The sequence below is a fragment of the Phyllopteryx taeniolatus genome, chromosome 14 (assembly GCF_024500385.1).
Source record: "Phyllopteryx taeniolatus isolate TA_2022b chromosome 14, UOR_Ptae_1.2, whole genome shotgun sequence".
NCBI lineage: Eukaryota > Metazoa > Chordata > Actinopteri > Syngnathiformes > Syngnathidae > Phyllopteryx > Phyllopteryx taeniolatus.
This window is the reverse complement of record NC_084515.1, coordinates 7,358,933-7,384,331: the sequence shown is the minus strand read 5'-3', so window position 1 is coordinate 7,384,331 and position 25,399 is coordinate 7,358,933. Positions and strand designations below refer to the sequence as shown.

The 25,399-nt window shown below is 41.4% G+C and overlaps 1 protein-coding gene across 4 annotated transcripts; it reads right to left on the bottom strand.

Annotated features, from left to right (window-relative positions):
- Positions 1-538: 538 nt before the first annotated feature.
- On the bottom strand, positions 539-25,382 carry sirt6 (sirtuin 6). 4 transcript variants are annotated; one of them, XM_061798507.1, is made up of 9 exons: positions 25,180-25,382; positions 24,560-24,687; positions 20,173-20,355; positions 17,871-17,930; positions 17,545-17,640; positions 17,376-17,456; positions 16,627-16,750; positions 13,051-13,237; positions 539-1,423 (listed from the first exon to the last, which is right to left on the bottom strand). In XM_061798507.1, the coding sequence occupies exons 1-9, from the start codon at positions 25,243-25,245 to the stop codon at positions 1,359-1,361; spliced, it is 990 nt and encodes a 329-aa protein (XP_061654491.1). In that variant the 5' UTR covers positions 25,246-25,382; the 3' UTR covers positions 539-1,358. The 4 variants fall into 4 exon arrangements, with proteins under 4 accessions (XP_061654491.1, XP_061654490.1, XP_061654492.1 ...); XM_061798506.1 differs by lacking the exon at positions 539-1,423 and having other exon boundaries at positions 9,547-13,237; XM_061798508.1 differs by lacking the exons at positions 539-1,423; positions 24,560-24,687 and having other exon boundaries at positions 9,547-13,237.
- Positions 25,383-25,399: the final 17 nt, after the last annotated feature.

Sequence of the window (25,399 nt, the reverse complement as noted above, 5' to 3'; positions counted from 1 at the left end):
TTACCTCATGCATACTAGACTGCAGGCAAGAGCTGGTCTGTGTTTGTGTGCGTGCGTGACACTGTGATTTTGTCCTGTGAAAACATAGAGTATGTATATGTATCGTGACATTAAATAAAAGGACAAACGAGTGTTGTGATGAAAATTGATTTCACCATATGACGAAAGAGCAGGGGAAAAAAGGACCGCTCTGTCCGCAGAAAGCCGTTCCAAGCTATCATTTCCCTTTTGCAACCTTTCAAGTCTGAACGTGGATAATCGTCGATAGCTCCCCACAGATAGAGGCCGATATGTAAATATCACCTAGACACACACATCACACCGCCTGCTCCTCCATTGTGTGCACTATGGCTATAATTACCTGACCAAATTGAAATGGCGTCATCATGGTGTCCTTCTTCACAACTGTTAAGTCAGGTCACTCGTAAAACATTGTTCACTATTGACAGATACATTGGACAAGAGAAGTCTGCACACAGCGCTTCAAGCCTGTCCTCAAACGCCAGGTTTTTGTGATACAAAAAAATGAAACCAAGAAAAATCTTTTCAAAACATTTTCCACCTTTAATGTGACCTAAAACCTGTACTGTACCCAATAGAAAAAAAAAATAATTACTTTAGAGAATGGAAGTAAAAATAAACAAGTGAGATAATGTGGTTGCACAAGTGTACACTCCCTCTTAGAGGTTGGGATGTGGCTATGCTCAGAATTAACCAATCACATTCAAACATGTTAAATCGGAGTCAGCGAGCCACCATTTAAAATGCCTCTGATTTATGGTTACGTTAAGTTCAGATGTTTTAGGAGGCTTTTCCTGACATTTTGGTTGTCATATCTTAGAGCACAAGCCATGGTCCGCTGAGACCTTCCACAGCATCAGAGGGATCTCATTGTTCAAGGTATCAGTCAAGAGTACAAAATAATTTCCAAGGGATTAAATACTTGTATAATCATTTTCATAACCTCAGAGGAATTAATAAAAGATGAAGGTGTAATCAATCACTTTAAAGCATTGGTGAAATTGTGTTATAATATGCAGGGAAGAGAGACTGGAGTGAACTTCCATAAAACCTGTATTCTATGATTCTATCCATCCAGTCATCCATTTTCGATGCCGCTTCATTTGCGACCTGGAGCCTATTCAAGCTCCAGGTACAAGAGGCAAGGTGCACTCTGTACTCTTGCTAGCCAATTAGAGAGTAATAGAATGTCGCTCTAGATTAGAATGCTGCTCTAGTCAAAATGATGGCTTGCGTTTAACATCACCTCCTGGCACGCTGCCAGCGCACATGCCCGATGATGTCACCTCTAGGGACACCTGTGTCCACAGCCGGTAGTATTTGATAACAAAGTGACATCATGATAGCCTGTCCTCAGCATTGATGTTGCATCTTTGGGAACAGCTGGGACCCAAGCCAATGCCTGTAGGAACAAAGGAAAACAAGGGATGTCATATCGGCAACAACAAAAAAGGTAATTTCTGATCATACCAGTGAATATTGTCCCTTCGGGCCATGCCCCGCGTCGATTGTGCGTGTGACCGCACCCTGAGGACTTTGCCAAAGCAGCTGCAAAGGATTCAAGCCTACACATATTTCCCAGGTCATGTACATGTCTTCGCAAATTCCTCTAAATAATGTCACTTACGACCACGCCCTGCCTCGGGAGCCATGACAAGGCACCTGCAAAGGTTTAACGCCTACGCATATTTCCCAGGTCAAGCTTATGCATTTTCCAATGTCGCAACCCCGCATCTGTAACGGAAATTCGTTTATTACTAAAATTCCACCTTATCCAGTGTACTCGCCACTGTGCGAAATGCTAAGTTTTAAGAAATTCCATATCAGTGAGCATTTAGTTCCACGCAACGACCCCACCCTGTACCTGATGCTGTACTTGGCCGCTACTCACACAGAGTTGTACCTACATTTCAATAATCAGTTTACGGTGCATAAATGTCTACATTCCTGAGATAAAGTTATCTTTAAGACATCCATCCATCCATCTTCTGAGCCGCTTATTCTCACAAGGGTCACGGGAGTGCTGGAGCCGAGCCCAGCTATCTTCGGGCGTGAGGCGGGGTACACCCTGAACTGGTTGCCAGCCAATCGCAGGGCACATATAAACAAACAATCATTCGCACTCACATTCACACTTACGGGCAATTTAGAGTCTTCAATTCACCTACCATGCATGTTTTTGGGATGTGGGAGGAAACCGGAGTACCCGGAGGAACCCCACGCAGGCACAGGGAAAACATGCAAACGCTACACAGGTGTGGCCGGACTTGAACCCGGGTCCTCAGAACTGTGAGACAGATGTGGTAACCAGTCGTTCACCGTGCCACCCAAATTCTATCATGCTCAGTATTTTATGATAAACAGTAACAACTGACGATCCAGCAACGATGGATCAAAGATAATTTTTGGACTGATTTTTTTGTAATTTGCAACAGTAACTTCCTGTACAGCCACATGGATGCTATCTATAAAGTTGAAGGATGACAATCATTTGTAGAAATTTGTGGAACTGCATTAATGCAGCAATTTATGATGCAGGTTTTCCTCATAGGAAAAGAATAAACGTTGGACAATTACTTGGCTCTAACTTTATGTACAATTACCAGTTTCCCCCCCTCTTTAAAGGAACAACATGAAAATTTTGCTCAGAAATGTCACCTTTAAAACCCTTTTCATGGCACTATTATAATATTCTGAAAATTATGATACAGCAAATGTATCTTTGTACATCTATCTATACCAGTGACATATAGTGACAGGCATAGCAATTAAATGCTCTACTTCTACTACCACCATCATTATGTCAGTTTTCAAATGTGAACTGTGTGCCCAACTTAAGTAGGGGAGGGGAGTAACTGACGAGCAAGTTACTTTTACATTAAATCATATAGTGGGTGCAGAAAGTATTCAGACCCCCTCAAATTTTTCACTTTTTTTATATTGCAGCCATTTGCTAAAATAATTTAAGTTCATTTTTGTCTACATTAATGCACACACAGCACCCCATATTGACAGAAAAAAGTATTTAGTATTTAGTAGAAGCACCCTTTTGAGCGAACTCAGCCATGAGTCTTTTTGGGAATGGTGCAACAAGTTTTTCACACCTGGATTGGGGATCATCTGCCATTCCTCCTTGCAGATCCTCCCCAGTTTTGTCAGGTTGGCTGGTGAATGTTGGCGGGCAGCCATTTTCAGGTCTTTCCAGAGATGCTCAATTGGGTTTAAGTCAGGGCTCTGTCTGGGCCATTCAAAAACAGTCACGGAGTTGTTCTGAAGCCACTCCTTCGGTATTTTAGCTGTGTGCTTAGGGTCATTTGTCTTTTTTGAAGGTGAACCTCCGGCCCAGTCTGAGCACTCTGGAGAAGGTTTTCGTCCAGGATATACCTGTACTTGGCCGCATTCATCTTTTCTTGGATTGCAACGAGTCTCCCTGTCCCTGCAGCTGAAAAACACACCCACAGCATGATGCTGCCACCACTATGCTTCACTGTTGGGACTGTATTGGACAGGTGATGAGCAGTGCCTGGTTTTCTCCACACACGTCACTTAGAATTAAGGCCAACAATTTCTATCTTGGTCTCATCAGACCAGAGAATCTTATTTCTCACCATCCTGGAGTCCTTCAGGTGTTTTTTTTTTTTTTTTTGCAAACTCCATGCAGGCTTACATGTATCTTGCACTGAGAAGAGGCTTCCATCGAGATACTCTGCCATAAAGCCCCGACTGGTGGAGGGCTGCAGTGATGGTTGACTTTCTAGAACTTTCGCCCATCTCCCGACTGCATCGCTGGAACTCAGCCACAGTGATCTTTGGGTTCTTCTTTTAACTCTCTCACCAAGGCTGTTCTCCCCCAATTGCTCAGTTCGGCCAGATGGCCAGCTCTAGGAAGGGTTCTGATCGTCCCAAACGTCTTCCATTTCAGGATTATTGAGGCCACTATGCTCTTAGGAACCTTAAGTGCAGCAGAATTTTTTTTGTAACCTTGGCCAGATCTGTGCCTTGCCACAATTATGTCTCTGAGCTCTTCAGGCAGTTCCTTTGACCTCATGATTCTCATTTGCTCTGACATGCACTATGAGCTGTAAGTTCTTATATCGACAGGTGTGTGGCTTTCCTAATCAAGTCCAATCAAACACAGCTGGACTCCAATGAAGGTGTAGAACCCTCTTAAGGATGATCAGAAGAAATGGGACAGTACCGAGTTAAATATATGAGTGTCACAGCAAAGGGTCTGAATACTTATGGCTGTGTAATAAATCAGTAAAGATTTCAAAAATTATGGGTTTTTTTTGTCAATATGGGGTGCTGTGTGTACATTAATGTGGAAAAAAAATGAACTTAAATGATTTTAACAAATGGTTGCAAGATAACAAAGAGTGGAAAAATGTAAGGGGGTCTGAAAACCTTCCGTACCCACTGTATCTCTGTGCCTATCAGTATGGTTCAAGCTTCCACTGACCCAGAACAGGGTGAGTGCTGTATTATAAAAATGATGAGTGAATGCTGCGCCTTCTGTTTCCATCATCAGTTGGGAGTTGAAAAAGCTCTGTAGTCGGGACGCACACTCACCTTGTCAGCGAGCCAGAAGATGAATTGAGGTTTAAAGTTCAACTCTATCTCACAGTCAATATCTTACCCTAAATCCCATGCGCTTCATTACAAACCAATGCAGTTAGTCTCCTGATTGCAATCTTGATCTTCATATCGCTCACCATTTTTTATGCCCAATGAAGAGTTCAACCACACCTCACTCACTTCAATCCAACTTGTCTCGTCAGACTTCTTCTATCAAGAAATCACTTAAATAGAACCTGTCTGACAAAATGAAGTTGGCCAAAAAATATAAAAAAGCAGCAACAAAATGCCACGATCCAAAGAAATTCAAGAACAGACGAGAAATCAAGTAATTGCCATTTACCAGTCTGGAAAGGTTTAGAAAGCCATTTCTAAAGCTCCAACAAACCACAGTGAGAGCCATTATCCACAAATGGAGAAAACAAGAAAGAATGGCCGGCCGACAAAAATTACCACAAGGGCACAGCAACGTCTCATCCAGGAGGTGACAAAGGGAAAAGTTTTTTTTTTATTTATTTTTTTGTCTTTTGGAGGACACACTGTGCATCATCTTACGTTAGACAGCCTGTTAATGAGTTTTCATGTGTACAGAGTATTTTGATTTTTTTTAGTCTTTTAAAAAACAACATCCTGCTTTTACCTTTATAAGGGATTAATGCCCAAGTGATGGTTTTGCATTTTATGTAGCTGATTGAAAACTTGATCACAGCGGCACACAAGAGCATATTTGATGCAAATGTAATTCAGTATCAGGGTTAAATAAACCAACTTGATGTTCAGGATGCAAAGAAGCAATTTGTTTCATCTTTCTGGCGTGACTGACAGTCTGTGCCTCAGTAGACAATCATCTTCAACAGTCTTCTGCTGTGAAATTCTCAGGTTAGCTCTGACCTGTTGATCTTGGCAATAAATTATGTACAGATGCGATTTTTATTTCATTAGGTAGTTTTCCACACAAAGCGGCTCCACGAAAATTAAAATGCTTGTACAGTGGTAAAAGAGTTAACGCACCCCTTATTCGAATGCAAGATGTTTGTGATGTAAGAAAATCAGACCATGGTTGAAAATCTGATCCACCCTGAATGTGACCCATAACCTGTACAACTCAGTTGAAAAAGGGGAAGTAAAAATAAAGTGTGCAGACCCACGTAAATGAGGATGCGCTCAGAATTTACTAATCAAATTCAAAAACTTTGAATGTGAACACCTGCCACCATTTAAAGTGCCCCTGATTAACCCCAAATAAAGTTCAGTTGTTCTAGGAGGCTTTTCCTGATTTGTTTTTGCTTTCTAGAAGAAGCCTGATGGACATTTTTTGCTTTCTAGCAGAAGCCTGGAGGTTTTGTGAAAACACTGATTCCTCACTCACTGATGAGGCCCCTGGGATGAGGCAGGACACACTGGAGAGACTACATCACTAGGTTGGCCTGGGCACACCATGGGATCCCCCCCGGAAGAGCTGGATGAAGTGGCTAGGGAGAGGGAAGTCTGGGCTTCCCTGCTTAGGCTGCTGCCCCCGCGACCCGACCTCAGACAAGCGGAGGAAAATGGATGGATGGATGGACTGACTCATATCTGGAACTGTTCATAATTCCCTCCACCTTGTTTGTTATAGCTGAAGAGAAACAGCCCCAAAATATGATGCTGCCAATAGCATGATTCATTGTAAGTACAAGGTATTGTGTTCTTTTGGTGACAAACAGAGTTGTGTTTGCGCCAAACATACCTTTTGGATTTTTGGCCAAAAAGTTAAATACTGGTTTCATCGGACGATAACATTTTCACCCACGGGTTTGGGAGTCAGAAATATCTGCAGCCCCTTCACTGTAGTTGTCAGCCTCTTGGCAGCTTCCCTGACCTTCTTGTCTTATCGTCAATTTTGGAGGGAGAACAGTTCTTGGTTATGTCACGGTTGTGCCATTAATGCTGGCTTTCTGTTCTTTGCATCTGCTCTTCATGTTGTGCTTGAAACTTTTCTTCAATATCAAGCAGGGTGGTTGACTCAGCAGCACATTGTTTGACCTTGTTGGTTCAACTCAACTTTGTGTATTTGGCAACGTGCTGCTAGCAAAGCCTTTGCAAACACCACAAAGCCGCCATCTCAGCAATTCACAGCGTGGGCATTGTTAAATGTTTAATGAGCTGCTGTGCCCATCCGTCTCTTTGCAGACAACTGGAAAATCTGACGTCCTTGACGAAACACTAACTCTGATGCACAGACTTTTTGACTGTTATAGACATACAACAATTTAAAAAATTAGTTAATAGCTCAGGTTTTCAGCGGCCTTACTGTGTCTTACTGTGTCTGATGAATTGAAGACAACAATTAAGTAAATTTACTCCAGTACTAAACTTCGCCAAAGCTCTCTATTATTAAATGTCCTTCTCTACTTAACCTTGCAAAGAGGGCGAAATCGTAGAGAACTAAATCCCAAATGAAAGGTACACTACCATTCAAAGGTTTGGGGATCACTGAGAAATGTCCTGATTCTTGAAAGAAGAAGGGAGGGGGAAAATAAATTAAAAAACAAAATAAAAATAAATAAAATTTTTCCTTTTCCACTGATTACCAACCACTGTGCCGCAGCACATTAGTGTGCCATGACATATCATCAGGTGTGCCTTGGGAAATTATCCAATTTTACTTAATTTGACCAGAAATTACTATTTGCTGCAAATAATGTCTCTTTGTTCATCTATCTATGCTAATGACATACAGTACAGTGACAGGCAGAACAATTACATGCTTTTCAAATAGATGGCAAAAGGTACGATTAACCTGTGTAGCCACGTGTTGCCATTCATACAAAAATTTGAGATGCAAAATGCCTTGGCTGCATAAGGGTTGGGAAAGACTGGTCTAGACTGCATTTCAGATTACTTTAACGTTATCCTCACTGGAAAAAAAACAAAACGCTCATCTTGAAAAATAAGGACATTTCTAGTGTACAGTACAGTGGTGCCTTGAGGTTAGTTCAATTTGTTCTATGACCACACTTGTAACTCAAAACAGTCATCTCTCAAATAATGAAATGAATGTAAATGCCATTCATCCGTTCCAACCTCCCCCAAAAAATCCAAACATTTTATGTAGTTTTTTTAAATTAGGAAAATAGAACTACATTTACTTTATAAAACATATTGTATTAACATAAAGAGAATGTAAAGAATTACATTAATTGGAGACTCTAAATTGCCCATTGGTGCGAATGAGAGTGCGGATGGTTGTTTGTTTGAATGTGCCCTGCGATTGGCTGGCAACCAGTTCAGGGTGTACCCCGCCTCCTGCCCGATGACAGCTGGGATAGGCTCCAGCACGCCCGCGACCCTAATGAGGAGAAGCGGCTCAGAAAATGGATGGATGAATGTAAAGAATTAAACACTTTGTGCATCATGATTAATTCATTGTGACGTCTTCTGGTGTGTTTTGCCACCGGGGGTAGTCTAATACAGTCATGAAGACATATGAAGACTAAGAACTAGTGTGACTCTGTAAACAGCATCCATCCATCCATTTTCTGAGCGGGCGTACTGGAGCCTAAACCAGCCATCATCGGGCAGGAGGCGGGGTACACCCTGAATTGGTTGCCAGCCAATCGCAGGGCACATATAAACAAACAACCATTTGCACTCACGTTCACAACTACGGGCAATTTAGAGTCGTCAATTAACCTACCATGCATGTTTTTGGGATGTGGAAGGAAACCTGAGTGCCCGGAGAAAACCCACGCAGGCACGGGGAGAACATGCAAACTCCACAGAGGCCAGGCCGGGGATTGAACCCCGGACCTCACTAACCAGTCTTCCACCGTGCCTCAGTAAACTGCAATATTATTTTTTCCACCCCAGAGGATAAAGAAAATAAAGCTGTGAGTATTATTATATTGTCTGTCTCCATGTGATGATGCAATGTTTGTGTTCAAATATCTGTTGCTTAAAGGGAAATAACAGAACGATGCTATTGGTTAGCCCGTCAAATGTGTTTTACGTTGTGTGTTGGCATTAAGCTAGCAGTAGGGAAAGTTGTGTGGTTGTTTGAAATAAGTTTAATTCTTTAGTTTATGTTTAGTTTGACAAAAAACATCCAAATGACTTGAATCTTGAAAAACCCGTAAGTTGGGTCACTCGAACCTCAAGGCATCACTGTATATATATTTATATAAGAACTAGTTTCTCTTTCAAAAAAAAGATAATTTCTAATTGACCCCAAATTTTTTGAACAGCAGTGTATATACATTGTGCAAAATCTGTTCTATTTAATGTTCTTACTTGGCCAACGCTCCACCGGTTGCATGTTAATGACGACTCTGTAATGACCCATTTACAGAGCACAGCGGACTGATTGTGTTTGAGCTCCAGCTGTTTCATCTTTTATAAGTCTTTATGATTGACTTAATGGTACAAAAAATATGACTTATTCAAAAGCCACACTCAATAACCTTACAGAAACACCGGTGCTCTTCATGTCAGGTGAAATTACATTTTAGAAAACAACGACGGCAGCATATTGTGATTGTCATGTGATATTAGTGCATAATGGGCTCATGTCAGAGTTGACACATTGACCTAAGACATGTTAATGATGCTTCCATGCAAAGGAATAAAAATCATACCATTATGTCAGCTGAATAATTGATAATGTGCCCACTCAGTGCAAAGCAGGCCATGATTGACTGGCAACCCTCTACAGACAGCACATACGGAATAACCACTGTAGAGGTTGTGCTTCGATTTATTGCCAAGACACAGTGTAAATATATATATATATATATAAAAGTTTCCTGAGATACAAATATGCTGTGTAACAGTAATCTATTTACAAAAAAAAAACTAAAACAAAAAAACATTTCTTCATCTTATATTACAATGTAATATTGACCTTAAGGCTGTACTGTAGACATCGGTCATACAAGAAGATGCTTCTTTTCTCAGAGGAGTGAAAAGTAGAGCTCAATGTTAAAACAGATTTAATACGTTGCAGACACCTCAATGCAGCTGATTACAAATTTTATTCACTATATACCCAGGGGCTCTACATTTTTAAGCTGTTTACAGGTTTTCTGGATCCTGTTGGGGCTTCATGGCAAACATGACCATATCTAAAGAGCCAAGCTCCTCGTATGCAGTGGATACAAAAAGTCTACACACCCCTGTACAAATGCTAGGTTTTGACATACAAAAAATGAGAGTAAGATAAATCAGTTCAAAATGTTTTTCAACATAATATTAATATGTACAACTCAATTGAAAAATAAATGAAATCTACAGTGAAGTATGGTGGCAGCAGCATGATTCCTTTAGGCAGTTTTTCGTCAGTTGGAACTGAGGCCTTCTAGTCAATGTGGAGAGAATTATGAGCAATTCTAAATAGCAGTGAGTGTTAGCACAAAAGCCTCTGCTAGAAAGCAAAACTAAAAATTATAATCATTTTAAAACCCTTCCTTTGCAATGATGACATTTTTAGCACACTTTGATGACGACATTCTGATCAAAGACAACATATTTAAAGACAAAGGCTACTGGGATGAAATTTAGCCACAAATGTTTGACCAAGTTAAACTTTAAAATGGCACCATCACCGAATTTCCAAGTCATTAGAAATAGGAGTTACATGAATTACACCAGTACACAGGATTCTGTCCTTTTTTTGCCCCATTGACTCCCATTATAAATAATATTTTTTAATACCCTGTAAAGCTGATGTCTTACAATGCTTTTGCCTATTATTTCTCAACGTTTCTGATTGTTTTCGTCCAGAAAAAAAAGAAATAGATTTGCATATATTTAAACTTTTCACCCACTGAGGGGCGCCAGAGACCGCGACATAATTTTCAGGCCTGGACTGCTGCAGAGGGACTTTTTTTTGTTTTTTGTTTTTAAAGTTTTATTTAGAAACAAAACATCCAAATGCAATCGCCAGTCTTGTATGTGCGCTTGTGTGTGTTTGGCACCATTATGACAACCTTTTTTGTGTTACAGCTACAGTTTTATTTCACCACAACACTTACAAAGTCTTAGTATGCAGATAAGTATATTGTGTGTGTAGATATGACTATATTTTCTGCATGTGTTTATTTTCAAACCGGTTTGTATTGTTCTTCTTTCATTGGTCGGGAGGAGAGTGTACCGGTTTGAATATGTCCCTCTGCCCTGGGCTTTTCAAATATCAACACCTTGGTCAGTTAATTTTCAAATCAGAAGGCATGCGACGCACACTGTCTTGTGAGCAAGCCTGAGATGCTCTTCTCGAATACACTGATGAGGAAATTTCCTTGTCAGGCAATTCAACAGAAGAAACTTCTGATGAGGACTACATTTTTCCATCAGCCACTTGCAAGTTAGAGGAGGAGGACAAGTCTTCTCAGCATTGGACATCGACAGCCTCTTTCAACACTTTTTGCATTCACGAAAAACAGAACATTGGTGTCATATGGCCCTAAAAAGGGGAAAAAATTTACTTGCTTTAAGCACAAGGCATCGCGAGCCACAGGTCGAGGAAAATGGGAAGAAAAAGCCCCAGATGACTACAACGCCTGCAAAGGCGCTGTGGATCAACTAGACCAGGTAAGCACAATTATGCATTAATTACTTTTTGTTTTTTTTGTCAAATATGTCTCTGTCAAAGCTTTCTTTGAGTAGTTGTCATCTGATGTTTGTTTATTTTTGGCAGGTTTGTGGCACTTACTCCTGCCACCGGTGGTCCTTCAGGTGGCCCTTGACCCTGTTTTATCATATATTTATCAATGCATTTGTCCTATTCACGTCAGTGGAACCTACATGGAAGGAGAGAAAAACATACAGGAGCCGGCTATTTTTGGAGGAGTTGGGGAAAGCCCTCATCGCGCCCACAATTGCGCAGTGAACGTATCTCCCCAGGCAAGAGGCTGCAGCCAGCCTGGTGGAGCAAGCTCACCGTGGGGAGGAGCAGATTGATGAGGGGGACCAGCAGCCCAGCAGCAAGCGCAAGCAGTGCATAAAGTGCGCAAAACCACTGAGAGTCTTCAATTGGTGCATGTCACATTTGTAAAAAACACACAAAAGGTGTGTGGGGATTGTTTTGAGAAATAAACTGTAAACTAGTTGAAATAGTTAATTGCCTGTTGTTAATTCCCTTTTGTTCATTTCCTGTTGTTTATTCATGTTGTTTCATTGTAGTTGGTTGTTGTTTTCACATAATATTTCTTATTGCATCAAAATCTGTGTTATGATTTATTGACTTATTCAAGGCTCTAATTACCTCATAAAATATTCCAATTTGAAATGAATTTTATTTGAAGATATGGCATATTTAGAGTTCTGGTCATAACACAATACAGCTTTTATTGTCCATTGAGGGCATAACAAAAATAAATAAATAAATAAAATAAAATAAAAACTATTTATGGATAGGTCAGAAGCTGCTGAACATTTTGAGAGATTGAAAGAAAAAATAAAATAAAGCATATATGGCTTAGTTATGACATGTAAGTGCCTGTGTGTTTTTTGCCACAAACGTGTCCTAAGGAGTTTTTTTTTTTTTTTTTTTTTTAAACAGCCATTTCTCCAAAATGATAATGGGGGGGGGGGAAAAAATGTTGTGACTTACTGACTCCTTCAAGGCTCTAATGACCTCATATCAAATACTCCACTTTGAAATTTTCTTTTTTTTTTTTTAAATATGCCATATTTAGAGTTATGGTCATAACACAATACTCCTTTTATTTCCCATATAGGGCATAACAAAAAAAAAATATATATATATACCTATTTATTGATAGATCAGAAGCTGCTGAACATTTGAGAGGTTGAAGAGCTTTGAAGAGCTTGCGTCTTTTTTGTAACGAATAACTTCATTTGGCTACTAAATTCCAACGCAACCTGAGGGTTAAATGGTGGCACGTGTGTGCCAACTCCCATTTAACATGGGTTTGGAATGTGATTGGTTAATTCCAAACACAGCCGCATCCTCAATATAAAAGGGTCCGTACATTGGTGCAACAACAATCTCAGTTTTTTGTGTTTTTGTATTTTTACACACCCTACAATTGAGGTGAACAAGTATTTTTAAAATTTATCTTGGCATATGTTTTTATATCACAAAAACCTGGCAATTGACCAAGAGTTGTATAGACTTTTTATATCCATCAAACAGTATTTGCCTCCCATGAGTGTCATTTTATGATGCTACAAGCTGAGGAGTCCTCACTTAAGTAATGTTGAGAGAAGGGAGAATGGAGATCAAGATAGTAAGCTCCAGTGGGCATAAAGGGATACTAGAACCTCCATCTTTTGTGATCAAACTGGTGAGAAGCTTGTTTCTCAAGGCAGGAAATATTTTTGATAAGGACAGCACCTGAGGCTACTTGTCATCTTTTATCCCCACTGGAGGATCTTTCCTCTCCTTCTTTACCGAAACCGTCTCTTCTTTGATGGTGTTGCTTTCTGCATCTCGTTTCTTCTTCTTAATGAGCTCACCTTTGAACTTCACATCCGGACTGAGCGAGTGCGGGGGCTTGATGTCGGGCGTGCCCTCCAGTGCGGCAGTGGAGCTCTCACACACAGTTGGCCCCTCCCACTTTGGGATGTCCAACCCCAGGTGCTCCATGAGCTGCTTAATTACATCATCAACATAGCCGTTGATGCGGAGGTGTGCATGCTTGTCCTGCAAGACACCACGTTGGAGCATAGTGAGCAAACAATGTGTTATTAGTGTGGAACGCCCCCAAAAGGTTGGCACCAAAAAGTCAAACACCCACTTAAAAATATAGCCTACCGCAAAAGTCAAAACAACAAATCTCATGGGACGCAGTGAAGATCTAAAGCAGTGGTTCGGTTTCCGGTTTTAAAAAAGCAATATTTTGACTCCTGGCATAAACAACAACAAAACAACAAAAGAAAAAACAAAAAAATCAAAAATACAACTCACCATTCCACTGAATGTAGTTGTAATTAGTGGGAGCTCTGTGCTTGTTTCTCTTCAATGAGCTGCTCCCATCTTGACAATGATAGTTACGTAACTTATAACTTATGCCCAGTCTACTCTGGAATTTTATTTTGGCCACAGTCATTGCAAAATCCCACTTCAAAAAGATAGGATGTTAGAAATGGAAGCAAGGTATTGAGTGCTTTTTTTGTAAGTTTTGAAGGCTTCAATGCCTCACTTACGAGCCTGTCGCCACATAGTACACAGAGCAGGCTTGGTGTGTGTGTGAATTACCTGCAGCTATAAACCTATATTTGAAGTAGGACTGCTGATATTGTCGCTTGAATATAGCTCTTTTTCTTTGAAGTTGAAGGCTCTTCTTCTGTCTCATTCTTTTGAAGAGGTTCTCCACAGACGCTGATTTTTTTCTTTTTTTTACTCATTTGCTACATTTAGGGTTCCCTTTTTTACAACTGTATCACGGTTAGACTCGTGTACAGAGGCAAAAGCAGATGCGAATGATTTTCAAAACAAAACTTCTTTCAGTTTTTTCCCCCCCCCCCCCAGTCTCTGTGCGGCCCCAATACAAGTCCACGGTCTTGTGGTTGGGGACCGCTGGAATTAACTACTGTATGTTTTGCTTTTTCTGTAGTCTATTTTTTTTGTGTCACAAAAGTGTATCAAGGCAAAATGTGAAGATAACCAAGGAACAGTAAACAGAACTTAGTGTGACATACAATATTAGCGATACAATTCATTATTAGTTAAATCCATCCATCCATTTTCTACCGGTTATCTGAGGTTCGGTCGTGGGGGCAGTAGCTTTAGCAGGGACGCCCAGACTTCCCTCTCCCCAGCCACTTCATCAGCTCTTCCGGGGGGGATCCCGAGGCATTCCCAGGCCAGCCGAAAGACAGTCTCTCTAGCGTGTCCTAGGTCGTCCCCGGGGTCTCCTCCTAGTGGGACGTGCCCGGAACACCTCACCAGGGAGGATTCTGGGAGCCATTAGAATCAGATGCCCCAGCCACCTCATCTGGCTCCTCTCGATGTGGAGGAGCAGCGGCTCTACTCAAAGATCCTCCCGGATGACCGAGCTTTTCACCCAGGGAGAGTCCGGACACCCTGCGGAGGAAACTCATTTTGGCCGCTTGTATCCGGGATCTTGTTCTTTCGGTCACGATCCACAGCTCGTGACCATAAGTGAGGGTATGAACGAGATCGACCGGTAAATTGAGAGCTTCGCCTTTTGGCTTAGCTCCTTCTTTACCACAACGGACCGATACAAATTCCGCATCACTGCAGATGCTGCAGGGAGGCTGAGGAGTGTGATCCCCCTGTAGTTGGAACACACCCTCCAGTCCCCCTTCTTAAATAGGGGGACCACCACCGCAGTCTGCCAATCCAGAGGCACTGTCCCCGATGTCCATGCGATGTTGCAGAGGCGTGTCAACCAAGGCAGCCCCACAACATCCAGAGCCTTTAGGAACTCCGGGCGAATCTCATCCACCCCCGGGGCCTTGCCACCGAGGAGCTTTTTAACCACCTCAGTGACCTCTCCCCAGAGATAGGAGAGCCTGCCTCAGAGAACCCAGACTCTGCTTCGTCATGGGAAGGCGTGTCGGAGGTCTTCGAAGTATTCTCCCCACTGACTCACAATGTCCCGAGTCGAGGTCAGCAGTGCCCCATCCCCACTATACACAGTGTTGATGGTGAACTGCTTCCCCCTTCTGAGACCCCGGATGGTGGACCAGAATTTCCTTGAAGCTGTCTGGAAGTCTTTCTCCATGGCCTCACCAAACTCCTCCCATACCAGAGTTTTTGCTTCAGCGACCATCAAAGCGGCATTCCGCTTGGCCAGCCGGTACCCATCAGCTGCCTCAGGAGTCCCACAGGCCAAAAAGCCAAAAAGGCCCGATAGGTCTCCTTCTGCTGCTTGACGGCATCCCTCACCGTTGGTGTCCACCAACGAGTTCGGGGATTGTCGCCACGACAGGCACAGACAACCTTACGGCCACAGCTCCAGTCGGCAGCCTCAGCAACGGAGGCGCGGAACATGGTCCACTTGGACTCGATGTCCCCCGCCTTCCCCAGAACATGAGCAAAGTTCTGTCGGAGGTGGGAGTTGAAACGCCTTCTGACAGGGGATTCTGCAAGACGTTCTGCACTTGCACAGCCGTGGCCCAACGGATAAGATCATCGCCTGCCACCGTGGGGGACCTAGATTCAAGACCCCGACTGGAGCATCCTCCAACATTCCCCGGACGCATGGCTGTGGTGTCCTTGAACAAGACACTGATACCCTAAAAAAAAAATGCTCCCCGGGCGATTTAGCTGCCCCCTGCTCCAGTGTGTTCCACTAACATGTGCATGTGTTCACTGTGATGGGTAAAATGCAGAGAAAAAAATTCCTGTGCATGCATGCATGTTCATGACAATAAAGGTGATTTTAATTTTTCTTCCCAGCAGACCCTCACAATACGCTTGGGCCTGCCACGTCGGACCGGCATCTTCCCCCACCATTGGAGCCAACTCACCACCAGGTGGTGTTCAGTTGACAGCTCCGCCGCTCTCTTCACCCAAGTTTCCAAGACATGCGGCCGCAAGTCCGATGGCACGACCACAAAGTCGATCATCGAACTTCGACCTAGGGAGTCCTGGTGCCAAGTGCACCTGTGGACACCCTTATGCTTGAACATGGTGTTCGTTATGGACAATCCGTGATGAGCACAGAAGGGTTCTGATCGGGGGGGCCGTTCCTCCCAATCACGCCCTTCCAGGTCTCACTGTCATTGCCCACGTGAGCATTGAAGTCCCCCAGCAGAACGATGCAGTCCCCAGCGGAAGCACTCTCCAGCACCCCCTCCAAGGACTCCAAAAAGGGTGGGTACTCTGAACTGCTGTTAGTTAAATAATGAATTATTAACCCATCCATCTATCCATTTTCTACACCACTTGTCCTTTAGGTCATGGGTGATCTGGAGTCCACCCCATTAACATGAAGTGTCTTCACATACAGTAGATGAATATAATTAATTATTAATAACAACATAATTAGCTCTATATCAGTAGCTTTCAGTTTTAAAAATGGTTGTTAGCCCTAGGTTAGAGTGTGCAGCACTGAAACATACGTGCTTGGTGGGCTGCAGGTTGACAATGACGACTTTGCCGCCTTTGCGCTTGGTGACGAGTGGAAGGTCTCCGCTGGGTTTGATCTGCATGGAGGTGCCCAGCGTCAGTGCCAGGTCAGCTTGTCTAGAGAATACAGAGCACAACAGATACAAGTGGTTCCATCTTACACCAACGTAGTGGTTGTATTTGGAGCGCCGAAGAAAAAACAAAAAAACTGCACATTTGATTTTTATGAACTTGCTGGAGTGTGACTCATCTTCTGGTAAATGTGCATGTAATAAAGTGGGACAAACAAATAGTCCACAGTTCCTCACTCACTTTTATCGACACATAAAACTTATACCAGGATAAAAGGTTGAATATTGACACTCAGATGGTAAATGTGGATAGGATAATGTATATCCATTAACCACAAAGAAGGTTTTTACAGTGGTAAGCTCACAGAGCCAAGCAAAGCCTTCTCTGCCAGCCTAAACACCATTCTAAGCACTGACCTACATTTAAAACCTAAATTCTAATATTTGTTCCATGAAATTGTAATACTCTAGTTCCAACAGTCTGTTCTCTTAATGTTGTAGCGTTTCTCTTGTGCATTGCTTCCGGCGTGTTTATGCTGAATTTTTTGCCCAATCAGATTTCAGCCTGTGTGTTGCTATGTCAATCAAATCTTCCCAGGGCCTTCAGAATCAGTAGCGCTGGCCGATGGTAATTAACGTACAATTGTAATGAAGAAGGAAGAAAACTTTACCTGCTTGCATTGTCTGCTTTGTTCAGATCTCTGTCAGGAAGTGCATCTTCCCAGTCCAGTATAGTGCTAATCAATTTCCCTCTGTTTTAATGAAGATCACACAAAGCACGCTGTTGAACAAGTGAAGTGCTTCATTTGTAACGGAGATCATACTGGTTTGTGTGCTTACCTGCAGCCTCTGAGTCCTCTGGAGCGCACCACATCGCAATACCGTCCCGTGGGTTTGAGGCCCATCACGCCAATCACCTTTTCCCTGACAAACTGCCTGGGAAAGCACACCACCTCACTTTGTCTCATAAATTTGATTTATTAAAGATATAACTCTATGCTGCTGCCTGTGAGGTTAACCGATAAATCTTTAGTACAGAGAATTGTAAAATGTAAAGTGCACTGAAACCCTGTGTCAACAAACCGTGTGTTATGCAACAGCCACAATCAAATTAAACTGCCCCAAAAAAAGACAAGAATCAAAGAACTTTGTGTTTGCGCACATACCTGCAACACTTCTCGCACTCCTCCACAAACATGTTTCCATGAAGCTCTGACAACAAGTCCCTGTAAGAGCCAGAGACAACATTCCCTTGGATCACAGTGTGTAAATTTGATATGAAAAGGTCTGCGAACAAGTTCAGTTGTGCTGGCTCTTTCATGAATATTCTGTGCGCTGTTAGGATTGATTTCTGCGCTCCACCAGGCCGATGGGTGCAGCCACTCTTCTTGTATGTGCTCGTTTTTAGAAAAGATGGAGAAAAACGAACTGGAGGAAAGAGGAGATGTATGGAACTGCCAGGGAGAGCGGGTCTTCCATTACAGGCTGGATGCTCGGATTGAATGGAAAATTGAATTCGCTGCTTGATCAGTGCATTGCAAAGGAATAAAAGTTGGAAATTTACCATATTTTCACAATCATAAGGCGCACATAAGTCTTAAATTTTCTCTAAAATGGACAGGGCGCCTTATAATGCAGCGTGCCTTATGTGTCCGCCGAGTTCCAACATCTATAAATGTTGTGTGATGAGCGCTCCGCGAGACTTTTTTTTTTTTTTTTTTTAAGCATTTCCTGCCGACACGCTGCTTACACAGAGGAAAAGCGGACATGGCTGAGGACAGGCGAACGACGCTAAAGCCACGCCCCCAGTAGGGATACAGCGCCAGGGTGTTTTTTATTTATTTATTTTATTCATTTATTGATTAATTTTTTACAGCTTTACTGACTGGGAGGATTTCTGGGGTGTGCATTGTGCAAAACAACATCGCGAGAGAATTTAAGATCAATGAATCCATGGTTCGCAAGTGGAGGAAGCAGGAAAACGAGCTTTGCCAAGTCAAGAAGACGAAGCTGAGTTTTCACGGAAAAAAAAGAAAAACAAAACGTGGAAACAAGGCGAGGTGGCGCGATTTGGAAGACCAACTCGAGCAATGGATTAATGAGCAAAGAATAACTCAGGGCTTGCCATCATTCCGGGAGGGTTGACGAACCGCTGGACATCGGTGTAAACAGGGCGTTCAAAGTGAAGTTGCGAGCGGCGTGGAAGCGATGGATGACAGATGGCGAACACAGCTTTACTAAGACTAGGAGGCAGCGCCGGGCGAGTTACGCCACCAATTGTGAATGGATTGTGGATGCTGGGCTAACGGGTCTCCTTGCACTGTTGTTCGAGCTTTCGCACGGCAACGAGACTGACTCGAACCTGCCGTGTTTGATTGAGAACTTGCCCAACTGTTCATTTCGGATACAGAACATGAGGACTTTGATGGATTTGTGGATGAGGATTGATCAAAAAAATAACGTGAGTACATTGTTAAATACTTCAATAAAGTACAACCGAACTCAGTTTTGCTCCCGCTGCCTTTTTAAAAACATTGTTTTAGCGCGCATGCATGCTACCCTATGTTTTAAACTAGCGTGTTTTACCATGCCTGCGCCCAATAATACGGTGTGCCTTATGTATGTGTTAAATACAGAAATAGACCCCGTAACTAAGACAGCGCCTTTTTATACGGTGCGCCCTATGGTCGTGAAAATACAATAACTGTTCCTTTCAGACTTTCTCTGCCATTGTTTGAGCAGTTAAAAAAAAAAACATTTCTATATCAGCATTATGTAGATCTTCAACCTAAATTTAATTGGAATACCTACCACTGGATTACCATCGAAAGTCCCTTTAAAAGGCAGGATTTATGTGCCTTTTTTTCCAGGTCGCTCTTCTGTATAAATGGCATCCTGGCAGTACCCTGCCCCAGAGGTAGTACTGTATCTGAACTGGAGTTTTGGCATTTTCTGCACTGCCAATTTAAAATAATGTCCTGTTTTGTAATAAAGGGATGGAAATTATTTTTTTAATTCGATTCATTTGATTAATTGAAAAAATTATTGACAGATGAGTCGATCATTAAAACAATTGTTAGTTGCAGCCCTAATCTGAACCATATCAAAGCCGAAAGAAAGGGAATGCCAGAATGCTTCGACAGGAGAGGGACATTCAACACTCACTTTTAGTTTGCGATTAAAGCGTGATTGTTTTATGATCATGGGCTAGAAGTGCTTTTCATACAATTATTTACTGTAATTATGACTAATACTGTGTTAGCATAGGTTAGTGTTGGATGACTGTACGTTCTGACCTGCATATACAAATATGGATTAAATTGCAAGCGTATGAACGAACTGTCGTTATAAACTGAGAATCCCCAGTTTGCTACTATTAACTACCAAGACTGGAGAACAAAAAAGTAAATTGTTTTTTTTTTTTCCCCCACATATTGCTGAGCATGTAAAGGTTATGACCAAAGTCACCTTGGGAAACCAGATCGCACATGCAGACCGTCCACATTTTGGCTGATGAGATACTTGAGGTATCCGGCCCGCTGGAGTCCCAGCAGGGCCATGTGAGTCAGGCTGGGTCGGGCCTCTTCAAACGTTGTCTCAAAATGAGGCGTCTCTCCCTTTTCCTCCAAGGTCCACACACCCTTTGGACCCCTGAGAGAAAATATATTTTGACAACCGTGAAAAGGAAACCACAATTAACCTCCGCAATTCAAGGGGAATAGGGACTGAGCCCTGCTGCGAAGAGTGAAAATCTGTGAATTACTCCTCTATAAAAGGCTTATAATTGCTTTTAGATGACACTACTTTTGAATAAATTAAGCTCCTCAACTTACTTCCACATAGTTCCTTGGCGACAAGATGCCACATGAAGGCGGCAAAGCACTATTTTTGTCTCAATGAAGCTCCTCAACTCCCTTGCACATCGTTCATTTGACCAAGATGCTACAAGATGGTGGCAAAGCACTGCTTTTGTCTAAATGAACCTCCTCAACTCACTTCCGCACAATTCTTTGGCGCCAAGATGCCACGAGATGGTAGAAAAGCACTACTTTTATCTAAATGAAGCTCCTCAACTCATTTCCACATACAGAGGGTACGGAAAGTATTCAGACCCCCTTAAATCTTTCACTCTTTGTTATATTGCAGCCATTTGCTAAAATCATTAATGGGGGGAGGTGGGGGGGGGTAACTTAAATGTACACACAGCACCCAATATTGACAGAAAAAAAACTGAATTGTTGAAATTTTTGCAGATTTATTAAAAAAGAAAAACCAAAATATCACAGCCATAAGTATTCTGACCGTGTGACACTCACACAGTAGTTCCTTGGCACCATATATGCAACACGGTGGTGGCAAGGCACTACTTCTGCATAATTCTTTGGTACCAAGATGCCACCTGATGGCGGCCAAGCACTGCTTTTGTCTAAATGAAGCTCCTCAACTCACTTCCGAATATTTCCTTTGTACCAAGATACCACAAGATGGTGGCAAAGCACTGCTTTTGTCTAAATGAAACTCCAAAGCATTTCCACATAGTTCCTTGGCACCATACATGTGACACGATGGTGGCAAAGCACTACTTTTGTTTGAAAGAAGCGCTCAACTCACTTCCATACACCACTACATGGTCGCAAAACTATACTTTTTATTGCTTTTAATTGGTTGCAATAAAAAAATAAAAAAAGACTTAGCGAATATGCAAATCTGTGAATGTGGAGTCATGACTATGCAAGGGTTCACTGTATCACAATATGATGTGTCAATCAATTAATTGCAAGGTGTCAAAAACTAATTTAAGATGGAACACAATCACACAAGGGAACTCTTTAGATTCTAGTTTTTGCTTAGGAACTTTCCCTTCCATTCCTATTCATATGAGATTACCCAGAAGGAAAAGTTGTTTTCAGAAACAGCTTAGAAAAGGTGCCACAGTGCAACCTTTACTTTATGAAAAATACTACCCATAATCCTTTCCAGCAGCAATATTTAAAGCAACAAGCCACTAACGTTTAGTTTACCAACTATGCAAGTTGCTCAAGAGTAAGAAGCAGGGAAAATATCCATTTTATTTTACATTTCAGAAAGACTACTGAGGGCAGTAATATTCCACACAACAAATTTACCCTCTTAAGTGATTCTTACTGTTGGCGACATCCTAATTGCAATAAATACGACAAGAATGCATGGATCGAAGGAATGCAGTACTCGCTGTCACACGATATGGTCGGTTAGGACAAGTGGAGTCAAATTCATTTTAAACAGTGCTGTCTGTTTCTGTCTGTTTTCATCTCACCTTGACGTTTATCACAAGGGTTGAGGAAGGTTTTGCCTTTCCGGAGTGGCCCAAGGTCTTCATTCAAAATTTAACCCATCTATTTTCTACAGCGCTTGCCCCGATTAGGTCACGGGTGCAGAGGTGGGCCGCACCCTGAGCTGGTCGCCAGCCAAACGTAAGGCACTTTTAGACAAACCACTCACACCTATTGACAACTAGAGTGTTGTACTGACATGATGGGCATGTTTTTGTAATGTGGGAGAAAGCCAGAGTAACTAAAGAAAACCCACATAAGTATGGTGAGAACATGTAAACGTGACACAGGAAGGCCTAAGCTGAGATTCGAACCCAGGACCTCTCAACTGTGAGACAGATGTGCTGACCACTACCGCATTGTGTTGCCCAAAATGCAACTGCGTTAAAATAATCACCAAAAAAGAAAATAAAAATAAAAAAATATATATATATATCAAACAAGGTCAGTGGAATAAGCAATTGCATATTAAGAGGGGAAAAATAATAATTTAAAAAAAAATCTATATTTGGCTGTAGTAGAAAGATAATTTACTGCGCATCGATGTTGTCCCATCCCTTGTACTGTAAGTAGCAGTAGAGCATGCATCTCAAATGAAGATTTTGCACTGTAACATCCCCCACAGGTGCTCATTTATTACAACTTATCTTCATGCACCAGAAAGGAGAATTCATTATGTGAACCCTCACAACGCAAACATATCTGATGTCTTTGCATTTGAAGATCAACTCTCTCTTTCAAGTTCAAAACTGATTTTTGATTTATTACTGCTTATCACCATGAGGGAGATGTGACACGATGTGAGGGCCACATTTGTGTCATTTGGCAACTTTAGTAAGAGAATGCTCAAAGGCTGCTAATTTGTTTAGTCGCTCTACTGGAGTATTCAACTGTATTTAGCATTAGACGACCTAATAGATACTGTAGAGTGTGTTGCTTTAATGATGTTGCTGTCCAAGGTCAAACTGAGTAGCAGGTGGACAATTCAAATATTTATTGGTCCAGTACGAGTAGCAGCAGAGGTGGAGGACAATTGTAAACATGGATTAAAAAGTGTTTTTATAAGTGATTTTTCAAGAGAAAAGTGAAGGGTCAACTAAATGGACTGGGATTCTGAAAATAATGAGGTAATCAAAAACTGCATCCTCATCGTTAGTTGAGTGTGTATCGAACATCTGCTACCCTCTTCTGTTCAAACTGTGGAACTTCAAGAGGAACATTTGAAAATGAAAACTTGCAGCAAAGAAAAATCTATTTATGCCACATGGTCAAACACATTCGTTAGACTTGACGAAGCCCATGTACAGTGCTACCAGAAAACATTCACACCCCTTCACGTTTTCCACATTGTACTATGTTACAGACTTATTCTTAAACTGATTTGAGTATAGTTTTCTTTTTAAAAAAATCTACATAAAATATCCCATAATGACAAAGTAAAAACATTTTCAGACATTTGTGCAAATTTATAAAAAAATAAATAAACATTCAAACATAATAGGTACATACTGTAAGTATTCACACCATTTGCTATGACACTCAAACTTAAGCTCAGTTGCATCTGATTTCCACTGATCATCCTTAAGATGCTGAATGGAGTCCACCTGTGGTAAATTCAGTTGATTGAACATCATGCATGGTACCCCACCTCTCGCCCGAAGATAGGTGGGATAGGCTCCATCACACCCACGACACTAGTGAGGATAAGCGGTACAGAAGATGGATAATTATAACTGTCGGTTTAGAACTTTCAGACATTTTTAATTCCAAATATTCATAGCCAAAAGGGTGTCAAGATAATTGTATTTATACAAAATCAATACCAAACCCATCATATTAATATATAATACTACACACACAGTGGCTGAAAGTATTTAACACATCAGCATTTACTCACATCGACCCTTGTGAGGATAAAGCGGTACAGAAAATGGATGGATGGATATATAAATATATATATCCCACCTTGGCAATGACACCTTTTTGTAGGCCATCAATTAGTACTGAGCCAGCTGATATTCATTTGCACTGACAAGGGGCTGGATTGCTGTTTGATTATTAGATTTTAGGTGTTGTCATATATTTTTAATATAACGCGTATAGTATTGATTTTGTATAAATACAATTATCTTGATGCTCGTTTGGCTATGAATATTTGGAATTAAAAATATCGGACAGTTATAAACCGACAGCTGTAATTATAAATCTCAAAATGTATTTGTATGGTAAACTCCTTATTTTGGAAATCACTACTGTTCAAAAGTTTGAGGTCATTTACAAATGTCCTCAAAAAAAAAAAAAATTATAATAATTATATATATATATATATATATATATATATATATCTCAATGTGTTACAAAAAATATTTTTAAAAAGTCATTTTATTTCAAAGTTCTGGACATTTCTATGTGAGCCCCAACTTTTGAACAGCAGTGCATGTCATGTACATTTGCACTGCAAATGAGAAAACTGATGCTTGTGTGCGAAAGTGGAGTCAATGAATAAAAATATAAATGCAAACGCTAGAGTAATAATTTATTACCTGAAGTCAGGGATGCCCGCTGAAGTACTGATTCCTGCTCCAGAGTGCACGACCATGTACTTGGACTCTTTTACCAGGTTAGCAAGGGTTGCCACCTTCGCTTTCAGCTCTTCGGGGCTATCAAATGCCTGTGTCATCATATCAAATTTGTTCAGATTTTGGGGGAGCATTTTAAGAGGCATAGTAAAGACGGTGTTAAAATAGCCTGTCATCTTAAGGAAGGAGTAAATATAAATGCAATATGTCTTACCCCTTTTTAGTCTTTGCTTAAAACATTTTAGTATAATATACAATGAAAAATCCCGACTGTTTTTTTTTTTTTAAATACAAACTACATGTAGAATGGGGCATGAGGTAAATACAGGCGCCAGCACTTAGTAAGGTAGACAATGGAAATGATAAATTATTTACGGTTACTGTACTGTTTAAAATATTTTAAGTCAGATGTGAATTGGTGTCAATTGTCATAGTTGTATGTTTAATGAAAAATGCACAGGTTTATTTCAAATAGTTCATTCATCACCAAGTCCAGGTAAGACTCTACAGGAGCAAATCGGCTAACCCGCTCGCGAAAGCTCGTTAGAAAACAAACTACCTGCCGATATGTAGTTTAACGTTACCTCTGGAAGTCCGCACACGCCCTTGTCTGCGTACGGTGAGAGTCCGGCAGCATAATTCACAGACATTGCAGTTGTTTCTTTGATAAAATTGCTTTAAAAAAACTGCAGGGAAGAATTGTTTCCAGCTCTGAAGCGACTGGCTTTCGGTGATGTGACGTCATAATTCCGCGTCCAACAAGGCGAAGGCGCGTTCAATGGAATGGGGAAATAGAGGACATTT

Coding starts and splice junctions, on each gene's coding strand:
- sirt6 (XM_061798506.1), bottom strand. CDS start 25,245: ATGTCTGTGAATTATGCTGCCGGACTCTCACCGTACGCAGACAAGGGC. Junction 24,688..25,179: donor GCGTGTGCGGACTTCCAGAG/GTAACGTTAAAC, acceptor ATGATGACACAG/GCATTTGATAGCCCCGAAGA. Junction 13,238..16,626: donor ACCTGCAGCCCACCAAGCAC/GTATGTTTCAGT, acceptor GGTGTCTTGCAG/GACAAGCATGCACACCTCCG.